Source organism: Euprymna scolopes, chromosome 13, assembly GCF_053919585.1.
Source record: "Euprymna scolopes isolate OS-2025 chromosome 13, ASM5391958v1, whole genome shotgun sequence".
In the NCBI taxonomy this organism is placed as follows: Eukaryota; Metazoa; Mollusca; class Cephalopoda; order Sepiida; family Sepiolidae; genus Euprymna; species Euprymna scolopes.
The window spans coordinates 114,795,653-114,819,354 of NC_136494.1; the positions used below are offsets into that span (position 1 = coordinate 114,795,653).

The window sequence follows — 23,702 nt, forward strand, 5'->3', positions numbered from 1 at the left end:
ATATCTTAATATTTACGTTCCCGTGTATGTTGATAAATTCTTCTCTTTGTTAATCTTGAGAATAACGACAAAGAATTGTCAGATGGATATATGATTTTAGCAAGCAATTGAAAAGTGCAAGCTAGAAATTTATATATACATTCAACAACGCAACACAAGGTTGCCGTTTGCTAACTATGTCATATGTCGGTTTGTTGAATTACCAACAAGTGTATGTGCTGGAAAATCAAGAGGTGGCTTTAATTATATCATCACATCACCTACAACTTCCGAGTATAGTCTGTAAGCGCTAGTTTAGCAGACCTAGAAAGTCATGTCCATGTTTTTCATTAGGATGATTTACATTAATATCACATCAAGACGCAAAGAGTGGTTTTACTTGAAATTGAATAGGCAGCCGCCACATATATTCGTACAACAATTCACACATAAAAAAATATAAAAAACAGACAACTGTAGATTTGATAAAATCATTTTTATTTATTGAAGCTAAAACTATGAAAACTAATTACATTGGCGTTTCTCATCTTATTGTCGTCATCAACTTTAATATTTTTACTATTTCGGTTGAAGTGTCCTCCGGTCTTCTTCAAACACATTGCTTATTTAAAGCATCGTTTTCCCCATATAAAAAATATGTTGTTCTTTATTTGAGTATGTTGCTGTACCTTACGCATTTTAATTCGATTGGCTCTTTTTAAATTGTGGATAAGCATTCATGAGATAAATAGTAGTAGACAACCAAAATAAGTGAAAAGAATACAGGAAGAAGGCTGGAGTGACTATCGGCCGAAGTGAAGTAGAAAAACCAATATCAGATGAAAATAGTCAGAAAAATCAATGCGAATAATAATGAATTTTCAACGAATTATTTGAAACAAAAATTTCAAATAAATTATTATTTAAATGAATGATCGATTGAAATATTTAAAAATAGAGATACGAAAATAGGTAGATATAAAAAAAATCCATATAAACAGAAAAAGAAAAAAAATATGAAGGAAGAAATGTGGGTAAATTTTTTATCACATGGCTTTCTTTTAAAAGAAAATGGATTCCATATCGTTCATTAAAGCGTTTTTTTTACAATGTCTGAAGAGAGGCCGCTCTTGTGAATATTTTCAAACGATATAAGGTTTGAAATTGTCCGAATGGTCGCGAAACAATTGTAACACTTGTTGTTATTAATACGATCTTTGTTGTCTTTATTTTGTGAAAACAATATATATATATATATATATATATATATATATATATATATATATATATATATATATATATATATATATATATTCCAGGTAGAAAGATATCCAAAAATTAAGAATAATTGAATTTCAACAAAAGTTCGTCGATAATGCTCAATCAAAGAGAACAAATTATAGTTTTTAATATTCTTTTTGTAAATACAGTCATATCTTTCTACGTACCAATATAATATTTACTACTATTTGGGTTTTCTTTCGTGGAGATTTTCGCACTGTATACTACTGATGTTACTAAGCAATTTACATTTAATAGGCATTCATGTTTATTTTTACAATTACAAGATTTTGTGGTGATATTTTTAATTAATTATTTAAAATCTCCATATTGTGTTTTATTTTTCTAAATTTTCTCTGCAGCTATAAGTTAATTTAATCGTATTTTTATTAAATATTTTATTAAGAATATTATTAGGTGGGGCGTGTTGTTTATTAGGTTGAAGAATGTTTTTCCCAAGTTAGGGGGTAACCATATAATTCATAATTTTCCTACTTCTCTTATTTCTGAATTTTTTAGTATTAGATGTAGACTGGGTATATTCTAGTTTTGTGTTTTTTAACCACTGTCTTTAAGTTCTTTATCAAAGATCAGGTGCAAGGTACTGGGACTGCTGTATTGCCATTTGGTGAATAGATTCTGGACCATGTAGTTATCGTAGGGCTTCTCAATGCCACATTAGTGGATAATTGTTACGGCTTAACCTTCTCATGTGCTACAAAAATATTTATTTCTCCATTTCTATTTCTCTCTTACTTTCCCTCTCTGCCCTGTTCTAAACAAGTCTGTTGGCCTATTCCACAAATCCTAAAACTCCATTATGAAAAGTTCCCTGAAAAAATACACGATTTAACTCAGATATCCAACTTCCAACGTAGACCCCCCCCCCACTACGTTTTTTACAGGAGACTAAACCAGACCTATTATTACCAAGCTAAACTGGCATTGGACCAACTATTTCCCTAGATGAGTTCGTAGTTAAAGGATACTCTAACTTAACTTCTAAATGTGACTCCAAGATCGCCTTGGGCATAGCATATGTGCCTACATTAAATATGGCTTTCCATGTGGTAGGGACATCTCCAGAGAAGATCCTAAATTATCCTATATGTGGTTCCGGGTTGCACTTACTCACACTACTATGTTTATATTTACTTTCTATCGCCCCCATAACAGCGGAGTTACTATCTTTAAAAGCATATCTGAGAAAATTGATCACACCCTTTCTGTTCATCCTTCGGCTAACATTCACGCATGCGAAGATTTCAATGTTCACAATGTAAAATGGTTAACTCACTCAAACAAGACAGATGATGAGGAGGGGGGTTCTGTCATGATTTCACCATTGTTTATGACCTTAATCAGATTGTTCACGAACCAACCTGTATGCAAGTCTCCTAGACCTTTTTCTCATAACTTGCTCTTAGCTATGTTCATCTTCCATTCTGTCTCCACTTGGATCTTCCGACCACTCTGTTGTATCAGTTAAGATAAACACGAAATGCAATAAGTCCTCAGACGTACCTTTTCATCGTATGGTATATCGATACACTTTGCCTGACTGGGATAGCTTCCATACATTTATATCAGATCTACCTCTGTGTTCCATGTTTAAAACATATGTGTCCTCTATAGTATCAGACCTGACGGAATGGTTAATTGTAGGTATAGATCATTTCATTCCCTCGAAAAACTTTCAGCAAAAACCTAACAGCTAATCATGGTTCTCTCCAGAATGTGTTGCTGCCATTGCACACAGAAATCACTTTTTCCATTGCTTCCAACATAATAGATGTACTGAGACTAAAGCCGCTTTCAGGACTGCCAGCAGCCACTGCAAAAGAGTAATAAAGAATACAAGAGAATTGTATGCTCAATCCGTTAAGTCCAAAGTAGCTGAGCAGCGGATTGGTTTCCACCAGTTTTGGCAAATAGCGAGCAGGATCCTGAACAGAAGCGTATGCTCTATCCCAACTTTCATTAATGGACCTGAGGTCATCTCGTCAGCATCAGACGAAGCCAAACTCTTTGCCAAGAACGTTGCAGCTAATTTTACCCTATGCGACCAAGGTCGCCCCTCCCATATTTCCTCCTGTATCAGAAAACACTCTATGTGACATACAAATATCTGTGCGTGATGTTGCCAAGCTAATAAAAAAACTTGATTCCAGTAAAGCAACTGGCCTTGATGGCATTTCAATTATAGTGCTAAAAAAAGTTTTAACTAGAACTAGTTCCCATACTTACAAAGCTGTTTAAGCATTGTCTTAAAGAGAATTGCTTCCTAACGCCCTGAAAAACCTCGTCAGTATGCCCTGTATTTAAGAATTCAGGTGATCGGTCATCTCCCTCTCAGTACACACCTATAAGTCTCCTGTGCCTCATAAATACGTTGCTGGAATCTGTGTTAAATAAAGAAGTAGTCAGCAACCTCATCAAAAATGAATATCTTACTGACATACAATATGGTTTCCGTTCTGTGAGAAATACAGCAGATGTGCTTACGGTTATATCTCATAGGATTAGCGAACCTCTTGACAGAGGCTTCCTTTCTAGGGCAATAGCTCTTGACATATCAGAGAGCTTTGATAGAGTCTTGTATGAAGGTCTACTTCACAAGATCTCCAGCTATAATATATTATTAAATCATTTCTCTCTGATAGTTTCATAAGAGTAGTGGTTCATAAGCAGAAATCAGAAGCTCATAGTATTAATGCTGAGTCCTTCAGGAGTCTATACTGGGCCCAGCTATCTCCCTGATCTACATCAATTATCTTCCAAATCACATCCTTAGATCATTCATAGACATTTATGCTGATGACACTTCCATCTATGGCACACTACATCCAAGACCATAAACGTCCAAGTTCTCTCTGATTCTCTCTCCTCTGATCTTGAGCATGTTGTACAATGGGGAAAGAGGTGAATGGTTACTTTTAATGCATCTAAAACCAAGCTTCTGTCTTTACATCATCAACGTTCCGATCCTCATCTAGCATCAATTTAAATGAATGGCTCTCATCTTGGGAAGGCTCCATGTTTTGACAAGCTCCTGGGCGTGACCATTACTCCTAATCTGAAATGGAACACATATATCAAATCTGTTGCCAAGGTTACTGGGAAAATTGTGCGATCCTTGTATCCAGTAGATATCTCACTGCTGATGCCATTCTCTACCCATATAAGAGCCAGTTACGTCCAAGGATGGAATACTGTTGCCACATCTGGGCAGGAACTGCTAGAAAGACTTATCCTGCCTTAACAGAGTTCAAAATACACTTCGTAGCTTCGTGGAGGATGCCCTTTTCTCTTCTCTGCAACATCTTTCTCACAGAAGAGACGTTGCGAGCCTGTCTCTGCTTTATCGTTATTTTCATGGCAAGTGTTCATCTGAGTTCCAATCAATGGCCCGCTCGCGAAACTTTCACGAGAAACACGGGTTTAGCTGAAAAAACTATCAATAATTTCCCCCACTCCTTATCTGTGCCTAAACCTAGACGTATATTCGATGAACAAAGTTTTTTTTCTTTGAACTGCACGCCCGTGGAACTCTCTTCTATTTGTCTGCTTTTCGGCTGACTATAATATGGTCGCCTTCAAGTCCAATGTGAATAAGTTCTTGATGAGTCGTTCCCTTTAAGTAATCCAATTTACCAAATTTCCATTAACAATTACTACAACATCGTCTCATTGAACACTGTATGCTTATTAACCCTTATCCTCGAGTGGCCTTTAGGATTTGATAAGTAGTGACTCCTTTGTAAGAAAAAGAACGGTTTGTAAGTGTTAAAAATGTCGACATGCATCTAAGAGAAGGAAAACTCTTATGTAAAACCTGGTCTAATGACTGCCCTGTCCTGAAGCAGTCATTATTCCGACTGAGATGAGAAGTTATAAAAAAAGGTGTCGTTCGTTCTGCACAAAGCCTTCATCACCAGAAACAAATAATCTGTGTGGATTTCCTTACAACTTAATTTCTGTAGCTGACGGGAATCTCACATATAAGTAATAATATAATATGATAAGCAATATAATAATTGGACCTACTGAGTGATACCTCTATCATTTTCATACAGGTTTGACCTTTCAATATCATTTCTTGCTTGTAGTAAAGCGTTATTCATTTTTATTCGTTGAAGTAAAATTATTGACACAATGATATGGATGATTTCCTACATATGTTATTTATTTTAAAATCAAATAAATTCAATATAGCAATAGAAATGTTCATTAAACGTTATTAATTTTAAATCAAATAAATTTAATATAATTTTAAACATAATATGCGCACCTTCTTATATTGCGCCGCCAGATACTGAAATATTAAAAAAGATGTTTATGTTAAAATATTTTAAAGTTATCAATTCCGTTGTTCAATAAGCAACTCGTTTCGTCAAATAGTCACCATTACTGATGAACATTAAGTTTTTCTTGCAAAAAGACAACCATTTGCATTTCACTATTCTTACGATATGAATGTATATCCTTTAAAGAAGCAACAGTGTATATATAAAATTTAACGAATGCCAAGCGGTCATATACGACTGATATTAGTAAACAAACGGGAGATATTAAAATAGCATATGTTTCTGTTTTACGCGGGATAAATTGGATATGTATATACCAATTTCGCCTTAGCTCGAACTCCAATAAACGAAAATAAACTTTACTATCCAATAAGTACATATCGATTTATTTTTTTAATATTACGTTTTAATAGTTCTTTCTAAAAAGATGACCAGTATAAAATTTTGAAATATTCCGAACGAAACTCTTGTAGATTCTTTTTGGGAATAATTAAAAACAAATCATAAATATGTGAAATTATAATCCATAAATATTTCTTCTTTTTTTTTACTTTTTTTTTTCATAACGGTTTTAATATAATCTTGCAAATAATAGTTTCATAGATTATTTTACCAGTAATATCGGCAATAACAGCTTCTAAGAATGAGGTAATACATTGAATTAATCTAAGACACAAACCATACGTAACGTAATGAAAAACTGATCTTTTGAAAGAACCAAGGCAATATTTAGGTTGTTAAAATCTGCCATATATGGAAGTCGAGTCAATACGACTCTCAATACTTTTTATTAAATATCTTTCTATTTCTCAATTTACCTAGTACAAAACAGAGTTACTCCCCTTCAATGAGAGAATCATTGTTCGGCATGTAACTCCAACATAAAGAGAACAGCTGCCATTTTGATTTCTATACACAACGCACATGTCGTTGTTTATATCTTCTATAACCTCTCCATCATCACAACGGACCAAGTAATCAGTGTTCGGAAGACCAGCTCGAACTCGAGTTCGAAGCTAGCATAATGAAGGTTGATTTTCAATTTCTATATAAACTTGCAGGAGTCTAGCATATAATTTATTATGTTAAAGTAATCATAACTTTAAATGTCAAAGTGGCATTTTTCACTGCCACTTTGTAGATGTTTATTTCCAATGCCACTTTCTAGATGTTTATTTCTAATGCCACTTTCTAGATGTTTATTTCTAATGCCACTTTCTAGATGCTTATTTTCTAATGCCACTTTCTAGATGCCCATTTACAATGCCACTTTCTAGATGCTTATTTCTAATGCCACTTTCTAGATGTTTATTTCTAATGCCACTTTCTAGATGCTTATTTTCTAATGCCACTTTCTAGATGCCCATTTCCAATGCCACTTTCTAGATGCTTATTTCTAATGCCACTTTCTAGATGCTTATTTTCCAATGCCACTTTCTAGATGCTTATTTTCAATGCCACTTTCTAGATGCTTATTTTCAAATGCCACTTTCTAGATGCTTATTTTATATGCCACTTTCTAGATGCTTATTTTCAATGCCACTTTCTAGATGCTTATTTGCAATGCCACTATTTAAATGCTTATTTTCAAATGCCACTTTCTAGATGCTTATTTTCCAATGCCACTTTCTAGATGTTTAATTTCCAATGCCACTTTCTAGATGCTTATTTCCAATGCCACTTTTTAGATGCCCATTTCCAATGCCACTTTCTAGATGCCTGATTCCAATGCCACTTTCTAGATGCTTATTTCCAATGCCACTTTCTAGATGCCCATTTCCAATGCACCTTTCTAGATGCCTGATTCCAATGCCACTTTCTAGATGCTTATTTTCAAATGCCACATTTAGATGCCCATTTCCAATGCCACTTTCTAGATGCTTATATCCAAAGCCACTTTCTAGATGCTTATTTTCAAATGTCACTTTCTAGATGCTTATTTCCAATGCCACTTTCTAGATGCCCATTTCCAATGCCACTTTCTAGATGCTTATTTCCAATGCCACTTTCTAGATGCCCATTTCCAATGCCACTTTCTATATGCCTGATTCCAATGCCACTTTATAGATGCTTATTTTCAAATGCCACTTTTTAGATGCCCATTTCCAATGCCACTTTCTAGATGCTTATATCCAAAGCCACTTTCTAGATGCTTATTTTCCAATGCCACTTTCTAGATGTTTAATTTCCAATGCCACTTTCTAGATGCTTATTTCCAATGCCACTTTCTAGATGCCCATTTCCAATGCCACTTTCTAGATGCCTGATTCTAATGCCACTTTCTAGATGCTTATTTCCAATGCCACTTTCTAGATGCCCATTTCCAATGCCACTTTCTAGATGCCCATTTCCAATGCCACTTTCTAGATGCTTATATCCAAAGCCACTTTCTAGATGCTTATTTTCCAATGCCACTTTCTAGATGTTTAATTTCCAATGCCACTTTCTAGATGCTTATTTCCAATGCCACTTTCTAGATGCTTATTTCCAATGCAAGTTTCTAGATGCCTGATTCCAATGCCACTTTCTAGATGCTTATTTCCAATGCCACTTTCTAGATGCCCATTTCCAATGCCACTTTCTATATGCCTGATTCCAATGCCACTTTATAGATGCTTATTTTCAAATGCCACCTTTTAGATGCCCATTTCCAATGCCACTTTCTAGATGCTTATTTTCAAATGTCACTTTCTAGATGCTTATTTCCAATGCCACTTTCTAGATGCCCATTTCCAATGCCACTTTCTAGATGCTTATTTCCAATGCCACTTTCTAGATGCCCATTTCCAATGCCACTTTCTATATGCCTGATTCCAATGCCACTTTATAGATGCTTATTTTCAAATGCCACTTTTTAGATGCCCATTTCCAATGCCACTTTCTAGATGCTTATATCCAAAGCCACTTTCTAGATGCTTATTTTCCAATGCCACTTTCTAGATGCTTATATCCAAAGCCACTTTCTAGATGCTTATTTTCAAATGCCACTTTTTAGATGCCCATTTCCAATGCCACTTTCTAGATGCTTATATCCAAAGCCACTTTCTATATGCTTATTTCCAATGCCACTTTCTAGATACCCATTTCCAATGCCACTTTCTAGATGCCTGATTCCAATGCCACTTTCTAGATGCTTATTTTCAAATGCCACATTTAGATGCCCATTTCCAATGCCACTTTCTAGATGCTTATATCCAAAGCCACTTTCTAGATGCTTATTTTCAAATGCCACTTTCTAGATACCTGATTCCAATGCCACTTCCTAGATGCTTATTTCTTAGGCAACTGTACTGCTAGAATTCTAAAAGCCAAATTTGAAATACAGTGCTAAATGTCTGCTGGTTGATTTTCAAATGTGACAACTGATTTTTTGGAAGTTGCAGACATAAGAAAACAGCTTGACGTAGTCTACATTAGACGTTAGTCCTACTTTTATTTTTGGCATTGATATTATCTATACAATTTATATGCATTAAATTATATGTATATACACACCTCCTTTAGTCGCTTGAGCCAACTCTGGAATATAAGCAAAGATGTTTGTGTTAAGATATTTTAAATGTTTAATTTCATATAAATAATAAATAATGAATGACAATAATTTATTGATGAATATCAGAAAAAAAAGATTTTATGACGCAATTAAAACATAAGCTTTCAAGTGATAAATTTTAAACAAGTTAATATGGTCTACTAACATTATTTCTTTTTTCATGAGAGTCACTTGTGCTGGTGATTATCTTTCTTCTAAGTAATCATTATTCACAGGTATGTCAAACTCTTATATTTTATCATTCTTCAAGCTAGAATTATTAATACCATGTTACTGATAATTTCGTTTAAACGTTATTAATTTTTAATTACAATATACTAATAATACTTCCAAATTGTAGATACACACCTTTATCCAAATCACTTAGTTTTCTTTCTACTAAAGTAAGCGATGAATATTGCACCCAAATTTAAATGTTGAAACATTAACGTATTTTTCCTATCATTTTAGCAAATTACTAAACGAATTTAAAATAATAATAATGATAAAATTTCTGATTGAAATATGTTCTATAAATCTCTACTAAAATTATAAATATCATTGATTACTTTTAAAGTTTCAGTTAAATCACTTTTCATTTTTATCCCTTACTAAAGTTAACAATAATAATGTTTCCGAACTCTTCCTTTAAGTCTTCCAAAGTTATTTTAAGATATCTTTCTTTTTAAAGCCGTACAATCTCAGCATTACGTCCTTTCAACGAAATCAGTATTCAACCTGTCACATCTATTTTAAGAACGTGTTTACATACTGTCAATTTTTACTTCAAGTGAATTTAAATAATTTATACACACCTGTTTTCGCAAAGTTGGTATATATCTGAAATATCAAAAATATAATTGTATTATTAAATAAATGGTGATTAGTTTTATCAACCATTTTTCCTATTAAATGATGAACGTTAGAAAAAATATCTTAAACATTTAAAACATAATTAATATTAAAATATTAATATAACAGTGTATTGCTTGCATGTATTGAATAAAACCATTTAGAATCAGCAACGCTATTGCAGACCTGTGCAGGTACACGAATAATATAGAATATGAAATCAATGTATAAGTCTAATAGCATAGAAGAAAATAGAATCGAACTTAAAAATGAGATAAGAATATATAAAATACAGAGTATACGAACGAAATAACAAACGGATTTCTGTTACATTCTTAGTTCTCCGGAAAATGGGGAAAAGCCTGATAAGTATTTAGTTAGTAGGAATATTCCGATAACAAAAAGGAGTGTTTGAATAACAGGAAGAATGTTATCGAAGCTGATCATGTATTTAAAGATTAAATATTTATGTCAAAATATGTACTAGGAATGTTAACTTGTTATAAAAGAATGTTGGTTTTCATAACTAACGTAAACAAGAATTTAAATGAACAATAAAGATGATTTTGGGGGACTTCAGAGAACTACAAAAGAGAAAGGATTATATAGATATACACGTGGAGAGTGAGGAGAGATTAGGTTCGGTATTCAACGCGTTAGTGGAGAAACGGGGGTGCTCCAGTGTTTGGACAACCCCCGTAGAAGTCAAGGGGTCGAAATAACAAAATATAGACTCATCCGAAGCGTGCTCAACTATGAGAAAGGACTCGACGTGGAAATAAATGATTATATCCCAATATAATTCAAGCCATTAATTGCATGAAGCACGAAAGAAACTTTGAGAAGGTATGTGCCTTTTGCTGGTGTCCCCACCGACAGTGTTATCTAGCCTTGTGCATAGTTGTTATACTCACTGTTATAAAAATATCCAAACACATGAACATTAGAGATGATCGATAAACGTTATACACACATTCAAGAAACTAGATAATCACATTTTTGAGTCATTAAAATCATCACTACAAACAGTGAATTCCTCGATTCTTTTACATATGAAATGAAATTCATTGGGACTGTCAGATATTATGGATTCAAATTATTATAAGAACGGTACTGATAATTGGACTGCATTACATATAATTCTGTTGACAAACCATCACGCTGGGGGTAGAATTAGAATTTACATTTCTGTCAACTGCATTTGATATCATTAAAATTATATATACACACCTCTTCCAGCTTTTGTGGTCCGTACTGAACAATAACAAATTTGCATTAAAATCAGTTTAATAAAATGTTATAATCTCCAATTGGTAAGCATTGGAATTATATTTCAAGAATTATTTATTTATTGGTAAGCATTCGAATTATATTTCAAGAATTATTTATTTATTGGTAAGCATTGGAATTATATTTCAAGAATTAATTATTTATTGGTAAGCATTGGAATTATATTTCAAGAATTCTTTATTTATTGGAAATTATTGGAATTATATTTCAAGAATTATTTATTTATTGGTAAACATTGGAATTATATTTAAAGAATTCTTTATTTATTGGTAAACATTGGAATTATATTTCAAGTATTCTTTATTTATTGGTAAACATTGGAATTATATTTCAAGAATTATTTATTTATTGGTAAACATTGGAATTATATTTCAAGATTCTTTATTTATTGGTGAACATTGGAATTATATTTAAAGAATTCTTTATTCATTGGTGAACATTGGAAAAATATGTCAAGAATTCTTTGTTTATCGGTAAGCATTGTAATTATATTTAAAGATTCTTTATTTAATGCCGGACATTAGAATTATATTTCAAGATTCTTTATTTATTGGTAAACATTGGAATTATATTTAAAGAATTCTTTATTTATTGGTAAACATTGTAATTATATTTAAAGATTCTTTATTTAATGCCGAACATTAGAATTATATTTCAAGATTCTTTATTTATTGGTAAACATTGGAATTATATTTAAAGAATTCTTTATTTATTGGTAAACATTGGAATTATATTTCGAGAATTCTTTATTTATTGGTAAACATTGGAAATATATTTCGAGAATTCTTTATTTGTAAACATTGGAATTATATTTCAAGAATTATTTATTTATTGGTAAACATTGGAATTATATTTCGAGAATTCTTTATTTGCAAACATTGGAATTATATTTCAAGAATTCTTTATTTATTGGTAAACATTGGAATTATATTTCAAAATTTCTTTATTTATTGGTAAACATTGGAATTACATTTCAAGAACTCTTTATTCATTGGTAAACATTGGAATTATATTTCAAGAATTCTTTATTTATTGGTAAACATTGGAATTATATTTCGAGAATTCTTTATTTATAAACATTAGAATTATATTTCAAGAACCCTTTATTCATTGGTACACATTGGAATTATATTTCAAGAATTCTTTATGTATTTGTAAACATTGGAATTATATTTCAAGAACTCTTTATTTATTGGTAAACATTGGAATACTATTTCAAGAATTCTTTATTTATTGGTAAACATTGAAATTATATTTCAAGAATTATTTATTTATTGGTAAACATTGGATTTATATGTCAAGAATTCTTTATTTGTAAACATTGGAATTATATTTAAAGATTTTTTTTTTATTGGTAAACATTGGAATTATATTTCGAGAATTCTTTATTTGTAAACATAAGAATTATATTTCAAGAACTTTTTATTCATTGGTAAACATTGGAATTATATTTCAAGAATTCTTTACTTATTGGTAAACATTGGAATTATATTTCAAGAATTCTTTATTTGTAAACATTGGAATTATATTTAAAGATTGTTTATTTATTGGTAAACATTGAAATTACATTTCGAGAATTCTTTATTTATAAACATTAGAATTATATTTCAAGAATTCTTTATTTATTGGTAAACATTGGAATTATATTTCGAGAATTCTTTATTTGTAAACATTGGAATTATATTTCAAGAATTCTTTATTTATTGGTCAACATTGGAATTATATTTCAAGAATTCTTTATTTATTGGTAAACATTGGAATTATATTTCAAGAACTCTTTATTCATTGGTAAACGTTGGATTTATATTTAAAGAATTCTTTATTCATTGGTAAACATTGGAATTATATTCCGAGAATTTTTTATTTGTAAACATTAGAATTATATTTCAAGAACTCTTTATTCATTGGTAAACATTGGAATTATATTTCAAGAATTCTTTATTTATTTGTAACCATTGGAATTATATTTCAAGAACTCTTTATTTATTGGTAAACATTGTAATTATATTTCAAGAATTATTTATTTATTGATAAACATTGGAATTATATTTCAAGAATTATTTATTTATTGGTAAACATTGGAAATATATTGCGAGAATTCTTTATTTGTAAACATTGGAATTATATTTCAGGATTCTTTATTTATTGGTAAGCATTGGAATTATATTTCGAGAATTCTTTATTTGTAAACATTAGAATTATATTTCAAGAACTCTTTACTCATTGGTAAACATTGGAATTATATTTCAAGAATTCTTTATTTATTGGTAAACATTGGAATTATATTTCAAGAATTCTTTATTTGTAAACATTGGAATTATATTTCAAGATTCTTTATTTACTGGTAAACATTGGAATTATATTTCAAGAACTCTTTATTCATTGGAAAACATTGGAATTATATTTCAAGAATTATCTATTTATTGGTAAACATTGGAATTATATTTCAGAGAATTATTTATTTATTGGTAAACATTGGAATTATATTTCGAAAATTCTTTATTTGTAACCATTAGAATTATATTTGAAGAATTCTTTATTCATTGGTAAACATTGGAATTATATTTCAAGAATTATTTATTTATTGGTAAACATTGGAATTATATTTCAAGAACTCTTTATTCATTGGAAAGCATTGGAATTATATTTCAAGATTCTTTATTTGTAACATTAGAATTATATTTCAAGATTCTTTATTTATTGGTAAGCATTGGAATTATATTTACAGAACCCTTTATTCATTGGTAAACATTGGAATTATATTTCAAGTATTCTTTATTTATTGGTAAACATTGGAATTATATTTCGAGAATTCTTTATTTGTAAACATTAGAATTATATTTCAAGAACTCTTTATTCATTAGTACACATTCGAATTATATTTCAAGAATTCTTTATTTATTTGTAAACATTGGAATTATATTTCAAGAACTCTTTATTTATTGGTAAACATTGGAATTATGTTTCAAGAATTATTTATTTATTGGTAAACATTGTAATTATATTTCAAGAATTCTTTATTTGTAAACATTGGAATTATATTTCAAGAATTATTTATTTATTGGTAAGCATTGGAATTATATTTCGAGAATTCTTTATTTGTAAACATTAGAATTATATTTCAAGAACTCTTTATTCATTGGTAAACATTGGAATTATATTTCAAGAATTCTTTATTTATTGGTAAACATTGGAATTATATTTCAAGAACTCTTTATTAATTGGTAAACATTGGAATTATATTTCAAGAATTCTTTATTCATTGGTAAACATTGGAATTATATTTCGAGAATTCTTTATTTGTAAACATTGGAATTATATTTCAAGAACTCTTTATTCATTGGTAAACATTGGAATTATATTTCAAGAATTCTTTATTTATTTGTAACCATTGGAATTATATTTCAAGAACTCTTTATTTATTGGTAAACATTGGAATTATCTTTCAAGAACTCTTTATTTATTGGTAAACATTGGAATTATATTTCAAGAATTCTTTATTTATTTGAAAACATTGGAATTATATTTCAAGAATACTTTATTTGTAAACATTGGATTTATATTTCAAGATTTTTTATTTATTGGTAAGCATTGGAATTATATGTCGAGAATTCTTTATTTGTAAACATTAGAATTATATTTCAAGAACTCTTTATTAATTGGTAAACATTGGAATTATATTTCAAGAATTCTTTATTTATTGGTAAACATTGGAATTATATTTCAAGAATTCTTTATTTGTAAACATTGGAATTATATTTCAAGATTCTTTATTTATTGGTAAACATTGGAATTATATTTCAAGAACACTTTATTCATTGGTAAGCATTGGAATTATAATTCAAGAATTATTTTATTATTGGTAAAGATTGGAATTATATATAAAGAATTTTTTATTTATTGGTAAACATTGGAATTATATTTCGAGAATTCTTTATTTGTGAACATTAGAATTATATTTCAAGATTCTTTATTTATTGGTAAACATTGGAATTATATTTCAAGAATAATTTATTTATTGGTAAACATTGGAATTATATTTCAAGAATTCTTTATTTATTGGTAAGCATTGGAATTATATTTCGAGAATTCTTTATTCATTGGTAAACATTAGAATTATATTTAAAGATTCTTTATTTATTGGTAAACATTGGAATTATATTTCAAGATTCTTTATTTGTAAACATTAGAATTATATTTCAAGAATTCTTTATTCATTTGTAAACATTGGAATTATATTTCAAGAATTCTTTATTTATTGGTAAACATTGGAATTATATTTCAAGAACTCTTTATTCATTGGAAAGCATTGGAATTATATTTCAAGATTCTTTATTTGTAAACATTAGAATAATATTTCAAGATTCTTTATTTATTGGTAAGCATTGGAATTATATTTCAAGAACTCTTTATTCATTGGTAAAGATTGGAATTATATTTCAAGAATTCTTTATTTATTGGTAAACATTGGAATTATATTTCGAGAATTCTTTATTTGTAAACATTGGAATTATATTTCAAGATTCTTTATTTATTGGTACACATTGAAATTATATTTCAAGATTCTTTATTTATTGGTAAGCATTGGAATTATATTTCAAGAACTCTTTATTCATTGGTAAACATTGGAATTATATTTCAAGATTCTTTATTTGTAAAAATTAGAATTATATTTCAAGATTCTTTATTTATTAGTAAGCATTGGAATTATATTTCAAGAACTCTTTATTCATTGGTAAACATTGGTATTATATTTCGAGAATTCTTTATTTGTAAACATTGGAATTATATTTCAAGATTCTTTATCTATTGGTACCTATTGAAATTATATTTCAAGATTCTTTATTTATTGGTAAGCATTGGAATTATATTTCAATAATTATTTATTTATTGGTAAACATTGGAATTATATTTCAAGAATTCTTTATTTATTTAAAACATTGGAATTATATTTCAAGAATTCTTTATTTGTAAACATTGGAATTATATTTCAAGAATTATTTATTTATTGGTACATATTGAAATTATATTTCAAGATTCTTTATTTATTGGTAAGCATTGGAATTATATTTCAAGAACTCTTTATTCATTGGTAAGCATTGGAATTATATTTCAGGATTCTTTATTTGTAAACATTTAAATTTTATTTCAAGATTCTTTATTTATTGGTAAGCATTGGAATTATATTTCAAGAACTCTTTATTCATTGGTAAACATTGGAATTATATTTCAAGATTCTTTATTTATTGGTAAGCATTGGAATTATATTTCAAGAATTATTTATTTATTGGTAAGCATTGGAATTATATTTCAAGATTCTTTATTTATTGGTAAACATTGAAATTATATTTCAAGATTCTTTATTTATTGGTAAGCATTGGAATTATATTTCAAGAACTCTTTATTCATTGGTAAACATTGGAATTATATTTGAAGAATTATTTATTTATTGGTAAACATTGGAATTATATTTCGAGAATTCTTTATTTGTAAACATTGGAATTATATTTCCAGATTCTTGATTTATTGGTACACATTGAAATTATATTTCAAGATTCTTTATTTATTGGTAAGCATTGGAATTATAATTCAAGAATTATTTATTTATTGGTAAGCATTGGAATTTTATTTCAAGATTCTTTATTTATTGGTAAACATTGAAATTATATTTCAAGATTCTTTATTTATTGGTAAGCATTGGAATTATATTTCAATAACTCTTTATTCATTGGTAAACATTGGAATTATATTTAAGAATTCTTTATTTATTGGTAAACATTGGAATTATATTTCGAGATTCTTTATTTATTGGTACACATTGAAATTATATTTCAAGATTCTTTATTTATTGGTAAGCATTGAAATTATATTTCAAGAATTCTTTATTTATTGGTAAACATTGGAATTATATTTCAAGAATTCTTTATTTGTAAACATTGGAATTATATTTCAAGATTTTTTATTTATTTGTAAGCATTGGAATTATATTTACAGAACTCTTTATTCATTGGTAAGCATTGGAATTATATTTCAAGAATTCTTTATTTGTAAACATTGATATTATATTTCAAGATTCTTTATTTATTGGTAAGCATTGGAATTATATTTCAAGAATTATTTATTTATTGGTAAACATTGGAATTATATTTCAAGATTCTTTATTTATTGGTAAGCATTGGAATTATATTTCAAGAATTATTTATTTATTGTTAAACATTGGAATTATATTTCAAGATTCTTTATTTATTGGTACACATATATTGGTACACATTAGAATTATATTTGGAGAATTCTTTATTTGTAAACATTGGAATTATATTTCAAGATTCTTTTTTTATTGGTACACATTGAAATTATATTTCAAGATTCTTTATTTATTGGTAAGCATTGGAATTATATTTCAAGAACTTTTTATTCATTGGTAAGCATTGGAATTATATTTCAAGAATTGTTTATTTGTAAACATTGATATTATATTGCAAGAGTCTTTATTTATTGGTAAGCATTGAAATTATATTTCAAGAATTATTTATTTATTGGTAAACATTGGAATTATATTTCAAGATTCTTTATTTATTGGTAAACATTGGAATTATATTTCAAGAATTATTTATTTATTGGTAAGCATTAGAATTATATTTCAAGAATTCTTTATTCATTGGAAAACATTGGAATTATATTTCAAGAATTTTTTATTTATTGGTAAACATTGGAATAATATTTAAAGAACTCTTTATTCATTGGAAAGCATTGGAATTATATTTCAAGATTCTTTATTTGTAAACATTAGACTTATATTTCAAGATTCTTTATTTATTGGTAAGCATTGGAATTATATTTCAAGAACTCTTTATTCATTGGTAAACATTGGAATTATATTTCAAGAATTCGTTATTTATTGGTAAACATTGGAATTATATTTAGAGAATTCTTTATTTGTAAACATTGGAATTATATTTCAAGATTCTTTATTTATTGGTACACATTTTAATTATATTTCAAGATTCTTTATTTATTGAAAAGCATTGGAATTATATTTAAGAACTCTTTATTCATTGGTAAACATTGGAATTATATTTCAAGATTCTTTATTTGTAAAAATTAGAATTATATTTCAAGATTCTTTGTTTATTAGTAGGCATTTGAATTATATTTCAAGAACTCTTTATTCATTGGTAAACATTGGAATTATATTTCAAGAATTCTTTATTTATTGGTAAACATTGGAATTATATTTCGAGAATTCGTTATTTGTAAACATTGGAATTATATTTCAAGATTCTTTATCTATTGGTACATATTGAAATTATATTTCAAGATTCTTTATTTATTGGTAAGCATTGGAATTATATTTCACTAGTTATTTATTTATTGGTAAACATTGGAATTATATTTCAAGAATTCTTTATTTATTTGAAAACATTGGAATTATATTTCAAGCATTCTTTATTTGTAAGCATTGGAATTATATTTCAAGAATTCTTTATTTATTGGTACACATTGAAATTATATTTCAAGAATTCTTTATTTATTGGTAAGCATTGGAATTATATTTCAAGAACTCTTTATTCATTGGTAAGCATTGGAATTATATTTCAAGAATTCTTTATTTGTAAGCATTGATATTATATTTCAAGATTCTTTATTTATTGGTGAGCATTGGAATTATATTTCAAGATTCTTTATTTATTGGTAAACATTGGCATTATATTTCAAGATTCTTTATTTATTGGTAAGCATTGGAATTATATTTCAAGAATTATTTATTTATTGGAAAGCATTGGAATTATATTTCAAGAATTCTTTATTTATTGGAAAACATTGGAATTATATTTCAAGAATTTTTTATTTATTGGTAAACATTAGAATTATATTTCGAGAATTCTTTATTTGTAAACATTGGACTTATATTTCAAGATTCTTTATTTATTGGTACACATTGAAATACTATTTCAAGATTCTTTATTTATTGGTAAGCATTGGAATTATATTTCAAGAACTCTTTATTCATTGGTAAACATTGGAATTATATTTCAAGAATTATTTATTTATTGGAAAACATTAGAATTATATTTCGAGAATTCTTTATTTGTAAACATTGGAATTATATTTCAAGATTCTTTATTTATTGGTAAGCATTGGAATTATATTTCAAGAACTCTTTATTCATTGGTAAGCATTGGAATTATATTTAAAGAATTGTTTATTTGTAAACATTGATATCATATTGCAAGATTCTTTATTTATTGGTAAGCATTGAAATTATATTTCAAGGTGTATTTATTTATTGGTAAACATTGGAATTATATTTCAAGATTCTTTATTTATTGGTAAGCATTGGAATTATATTTCAAGAATTATTTATTTATTGGTAAGCATTGGAATTATATTTCAAGATTTTTTATTTATTGGTAAACATTGAAATTATATTTCAAGATTCTTTATTTATTGGTAAGCATTGGAATTATATTTAAAGAACTCTTTATTCATTGGTAAACATTGGAATTATATTTAAAGAATTATTTATTTTTTGGTAAACATAGGAATTATATTTCAAGAATTATTTATGTATTGGTAAGCATTGGAATTATATTTCAAGATTCTTTATTTATTGGTAAACATTGAAATTATATTTCAAGAATTCTTTGTTTGTAAGCATTGGACCTATATTTCAAGAACTCTTTATTCATTGGTAAACATTGGAATTATATTTCAAGAATTCTTTATTTATTGGTAAACATTGGAATTATATTTCGAGATTCTTTATTTATTGATACACATTGAAATTATATTTCAAGATTCTTTATTTATTGGTAAGCATTGGAATTATATTTCAAGAACTCTTTATTCATTGGTAAGCATTGGAATTATATTTCAAGATTCTTTATTTAGTGGTACACATTGAAATAATATTTCAGGATTCTTTATTCATTGGAAAGAATTGGACTTATATTTCAAGATTCTTTATTTATTGGTACACATTGAAATACTATTTCAAGATTCTTTATTTATTGGTAAGCATTGGAATTATATTTCAAGAACTCTTTATTCATTGGTAAAGATTGGAATTATTGTTCAAGAATTCTTTATTTATTGGTAAACATTGGAATTATATTTCGAGAATTCTTTATTTGTAAACATTGGAATTATATTTCAAGATTCTTTATTTATTGGTACACATTGAAATTATACTTCAAGATTCTTTATTTATTGGTAAGCATTGGAATTATATTTCAAGAATTATTTATTTATTGGTAAACATTGGAATTATATTTCAAGAATTCTTTATTTATTGGTAAACATTAGAATTATATTTCAAGAATTCTTTATTTGTAAACATTGGAATTATATTTCAAGATTCTTTATTTATGGGTAAGCATTGGAATTATATTTAAAGATTCTTTATTTATTGGTAAGCATTGGAATTATATTTCAAGAACTCTTTATTCATTGGTAAGCATTGGAATTTTATTTCCAGAATTCTTTATTTGTAAACATTGATATTATATTTCAAGATTCTTTATTTATTGGTAAGCATTGGAATTATATTTCAAGAATTATTTATTTATTGGTAAACATTGGAATTATATTTCGAGAATTCTTTATTTATTGGTAAGCATTGGAATTATATTTCAAGAACTTTTTATTCATTGGTAAACATGGGAATTATATTTCAAGAATTCTTTACTTATTGGTAAACATTGGAATTATATTTCAAGATTCTATATTTATGGGTAAGCATTGGAATTATATTTCAAGATTATTTATTTATTGGTAAGCATTGGAATTGTATTTCAAGAACTCTTTATTCATTGGTAAGCATTGGAATTATATTTCCAGAATTCTTTATTTGTAAACATTGAGGTTATATTTCAAGATTCTTTATTTATTGGTAAGCATTGGAATTATATTTCAAGAATTATTTATTTATTGGTAAGCATTGGAATTATATTTCAAGATTCTTTATTTATTGGTAAACATTGAAATTATATTTAAAGATTCTTTATTTATTGGTAAGCATTAGAATTATATTTCAAGAACTCTTTATTCATTGGTAAACATTGGAATTATATTTCAAGAATTCTTTATTTATTGGTAAACATTAGAATTATATTTAAAGAATTCTTTATTTGTAAACACTGGAATTCTATTTCAAGATCCTTTATTTATTGGTACACATTGAAGTTATATTTCAAGATTCTTTATTTATTGGTAAGCATTGGAATTATATTTCAAGAATTATTTATTTATTGGTAAACATTGGAATTCTATTTCAAGATTCTTTATTTATTGGTAAGCATTGGAATAATATTTCAAGAGTCTTTATTTGTAAACATTGGAATTATATTTCAAGATTCTCTATTTATTGGTAAGCATTGGAATTATATTTACAGAACTCTTTATTCATTGGTAAACATTGGAATTATATTTCAAGAATTCTTTATTTATTGGTAAACATTGGAATTATATTTCAAGAATTCTTTATTTATTGGTAAGCATTGGAATTATATTTCAAGAATTCTTTATTTGTAAACATTGGAATTATATTTCAAGATTCTTTATTTATTGGTACACATTGAAATTATATTTCAAGAATTCTTTATTTATTGGTAAGCATTGGAATTATATTTCAAGAACTCTTTATTCATTGGTAAGCATTGGAATTATATTTCAAGAATTCTTTATTTGTAAACATTGATATTATATTTCACGATGCTTTATTTATTGGTAAGCATTGGAATTATATTTCAAGATGCATTATTTATTGGTAAACATTGGAATTATATTTCAAGATTCTTTATTTAATGGTAAGCATTGGAATTATATTTCAAGAATACTTTATTTATTGGTAAGCATTGGAATTATATTTCAAGATTCTTTATTCATTGGTAAACATTGGAATTATATTTCAAGAATTCTTATTTATTGGTAAACATTAGAATTATATTTCAAGAATTATTTATTTGTAAACATTGGAATTCTATTTCAAGATCCTTTATTTATTGGTACACATTGAAGTTATATTTCAAGATTCTTTATTTATTGGTAAGCATTGGAATTATATTTCAAGAATTATTTATTCATTGGTAAACATTGGAATTATATTTCAAGAATTCTTTATTTATTGGTAAACATTAGAATTATATTTCAAGAATTCTTTATTTGTAAACATTGATATTATATTTCAAGATTCTTTATTTATTGGTAAGCATTTGAATTATATTTCAAGGATTATTTATTTATTGGTAAACATTGGAATTATATTTCAAGATTCTTTATTTATTGGTAAGCATTGGAATTATATTTCAAGTATTATTTATTTATTGGTAAGCATTGGAATTATATTTCAAGATTATTTATTTATTGGTAAACATTGAAATTATATTTCAAGATGCTTTATTTATTGGTAAGCATTGGAATTATATTTCAAGAACTCTTTATTCATTGGTAAAAATTGGAATTATATTTCAAGAATTCTTTATTTATTGGTAAACATTAGAATTATATTTCAAGAATTCTTTATTTGTAAACATTGGAATTCTATTTCAAGATCCTTTATTTATTGGTACACATTGAAGTTATATATCAAGATTCTTTATTTATTGGTAAACATTAGAATTATATTTCAAGAATTCTTTATTTGTAAACATTGAACTTATATTTCAAGATTCTTTATTTATTGGTAAGCGTTGGAATTATATTTCAAGAACTTTTTTTCATTGATAAACATTGGAATAATATTTAAAGAATTCTTTATTTATTGGTAAACATTAGAATTATATTTCGAGAATTCTTTATGTGTAAACATTGGGATTATATTTCAAGATTCTTAATTTATTGGTACACATTGAAATTATATTTCAAGATTCTTTATTTATTGGTAAGCATTGGAATTATATTTCAAGAACTCTTTATTCATTGGTAAACATTGGAATTATATGTCAAGAATTCTTTATTTATTGGAAAACATTAGAATTATATTTCGAGAATTCTTTATTTGTAAACATTGGAATTATTTTTAAAGATTCTTTATTTATTGGTAAGCATTGGAATTATATTTCAAGAACTCTTTATTCATTGGTAAGCATTGGAATTATATTTCAAGAATTGTTTATTTGTAAACATTGATATCATATTGCAAGATTCTTTATTTATTGGTAAGCATTGAAATTATATTTCAAGGCTTATTTATTTATTGGTAAATATTGGAATTATATTTCAAGATTCTTTATTTATTGGTAAGCATTGGAATTATATTTCAAGAATTATTTATTTATTGGAAAACATTGGAATTATTTTTTAAGAATTCTTTATTTGTAAACATTGGAATTCTATTTCAAGATTCTTTATTTATTGGAAAGCATTGGAATTATATTTCAAGAGTCTTTATTTGTAAACATTAGAATTATATTTCAAGATTCTTTATTTATTGGTAAGCATTGGAATTATATTTCAAGAAC

At 26.9% G+C, this 23,702-nt stretch overlaps 1 protein-coding gene across 1 annotated transcript in view; it reads right to left on the reverse strand.

Moving 5' to 3' along the window:
• Positions 1-7,204: 7,204 nt before the first annotated feature.
• LOC145292320 (uncharacterized) overlaps positions 7,205-23,702 on the reverse strand; it is a 108,712-nt gene continuing 92,214 nt past the window's right edge. The window contains exons 10-12 of the mRNA XM_080138648.1: positions 9,915-9,939; positions 9,063-9,086; positions 7,205-7,467 (exon numbers count right to left, since the gene is read on the reverse strand). Coding sequence (XP_079994774.1) covers positions 7,205-7,467; positions 9,063-9,086; positions 9,915-9,939 — 312 coding nt within the window. The remainder of the gene's footprint in view (positions 7,468-9,062; positions 9,087-9,914; positions 9,940-23,702) is intronic.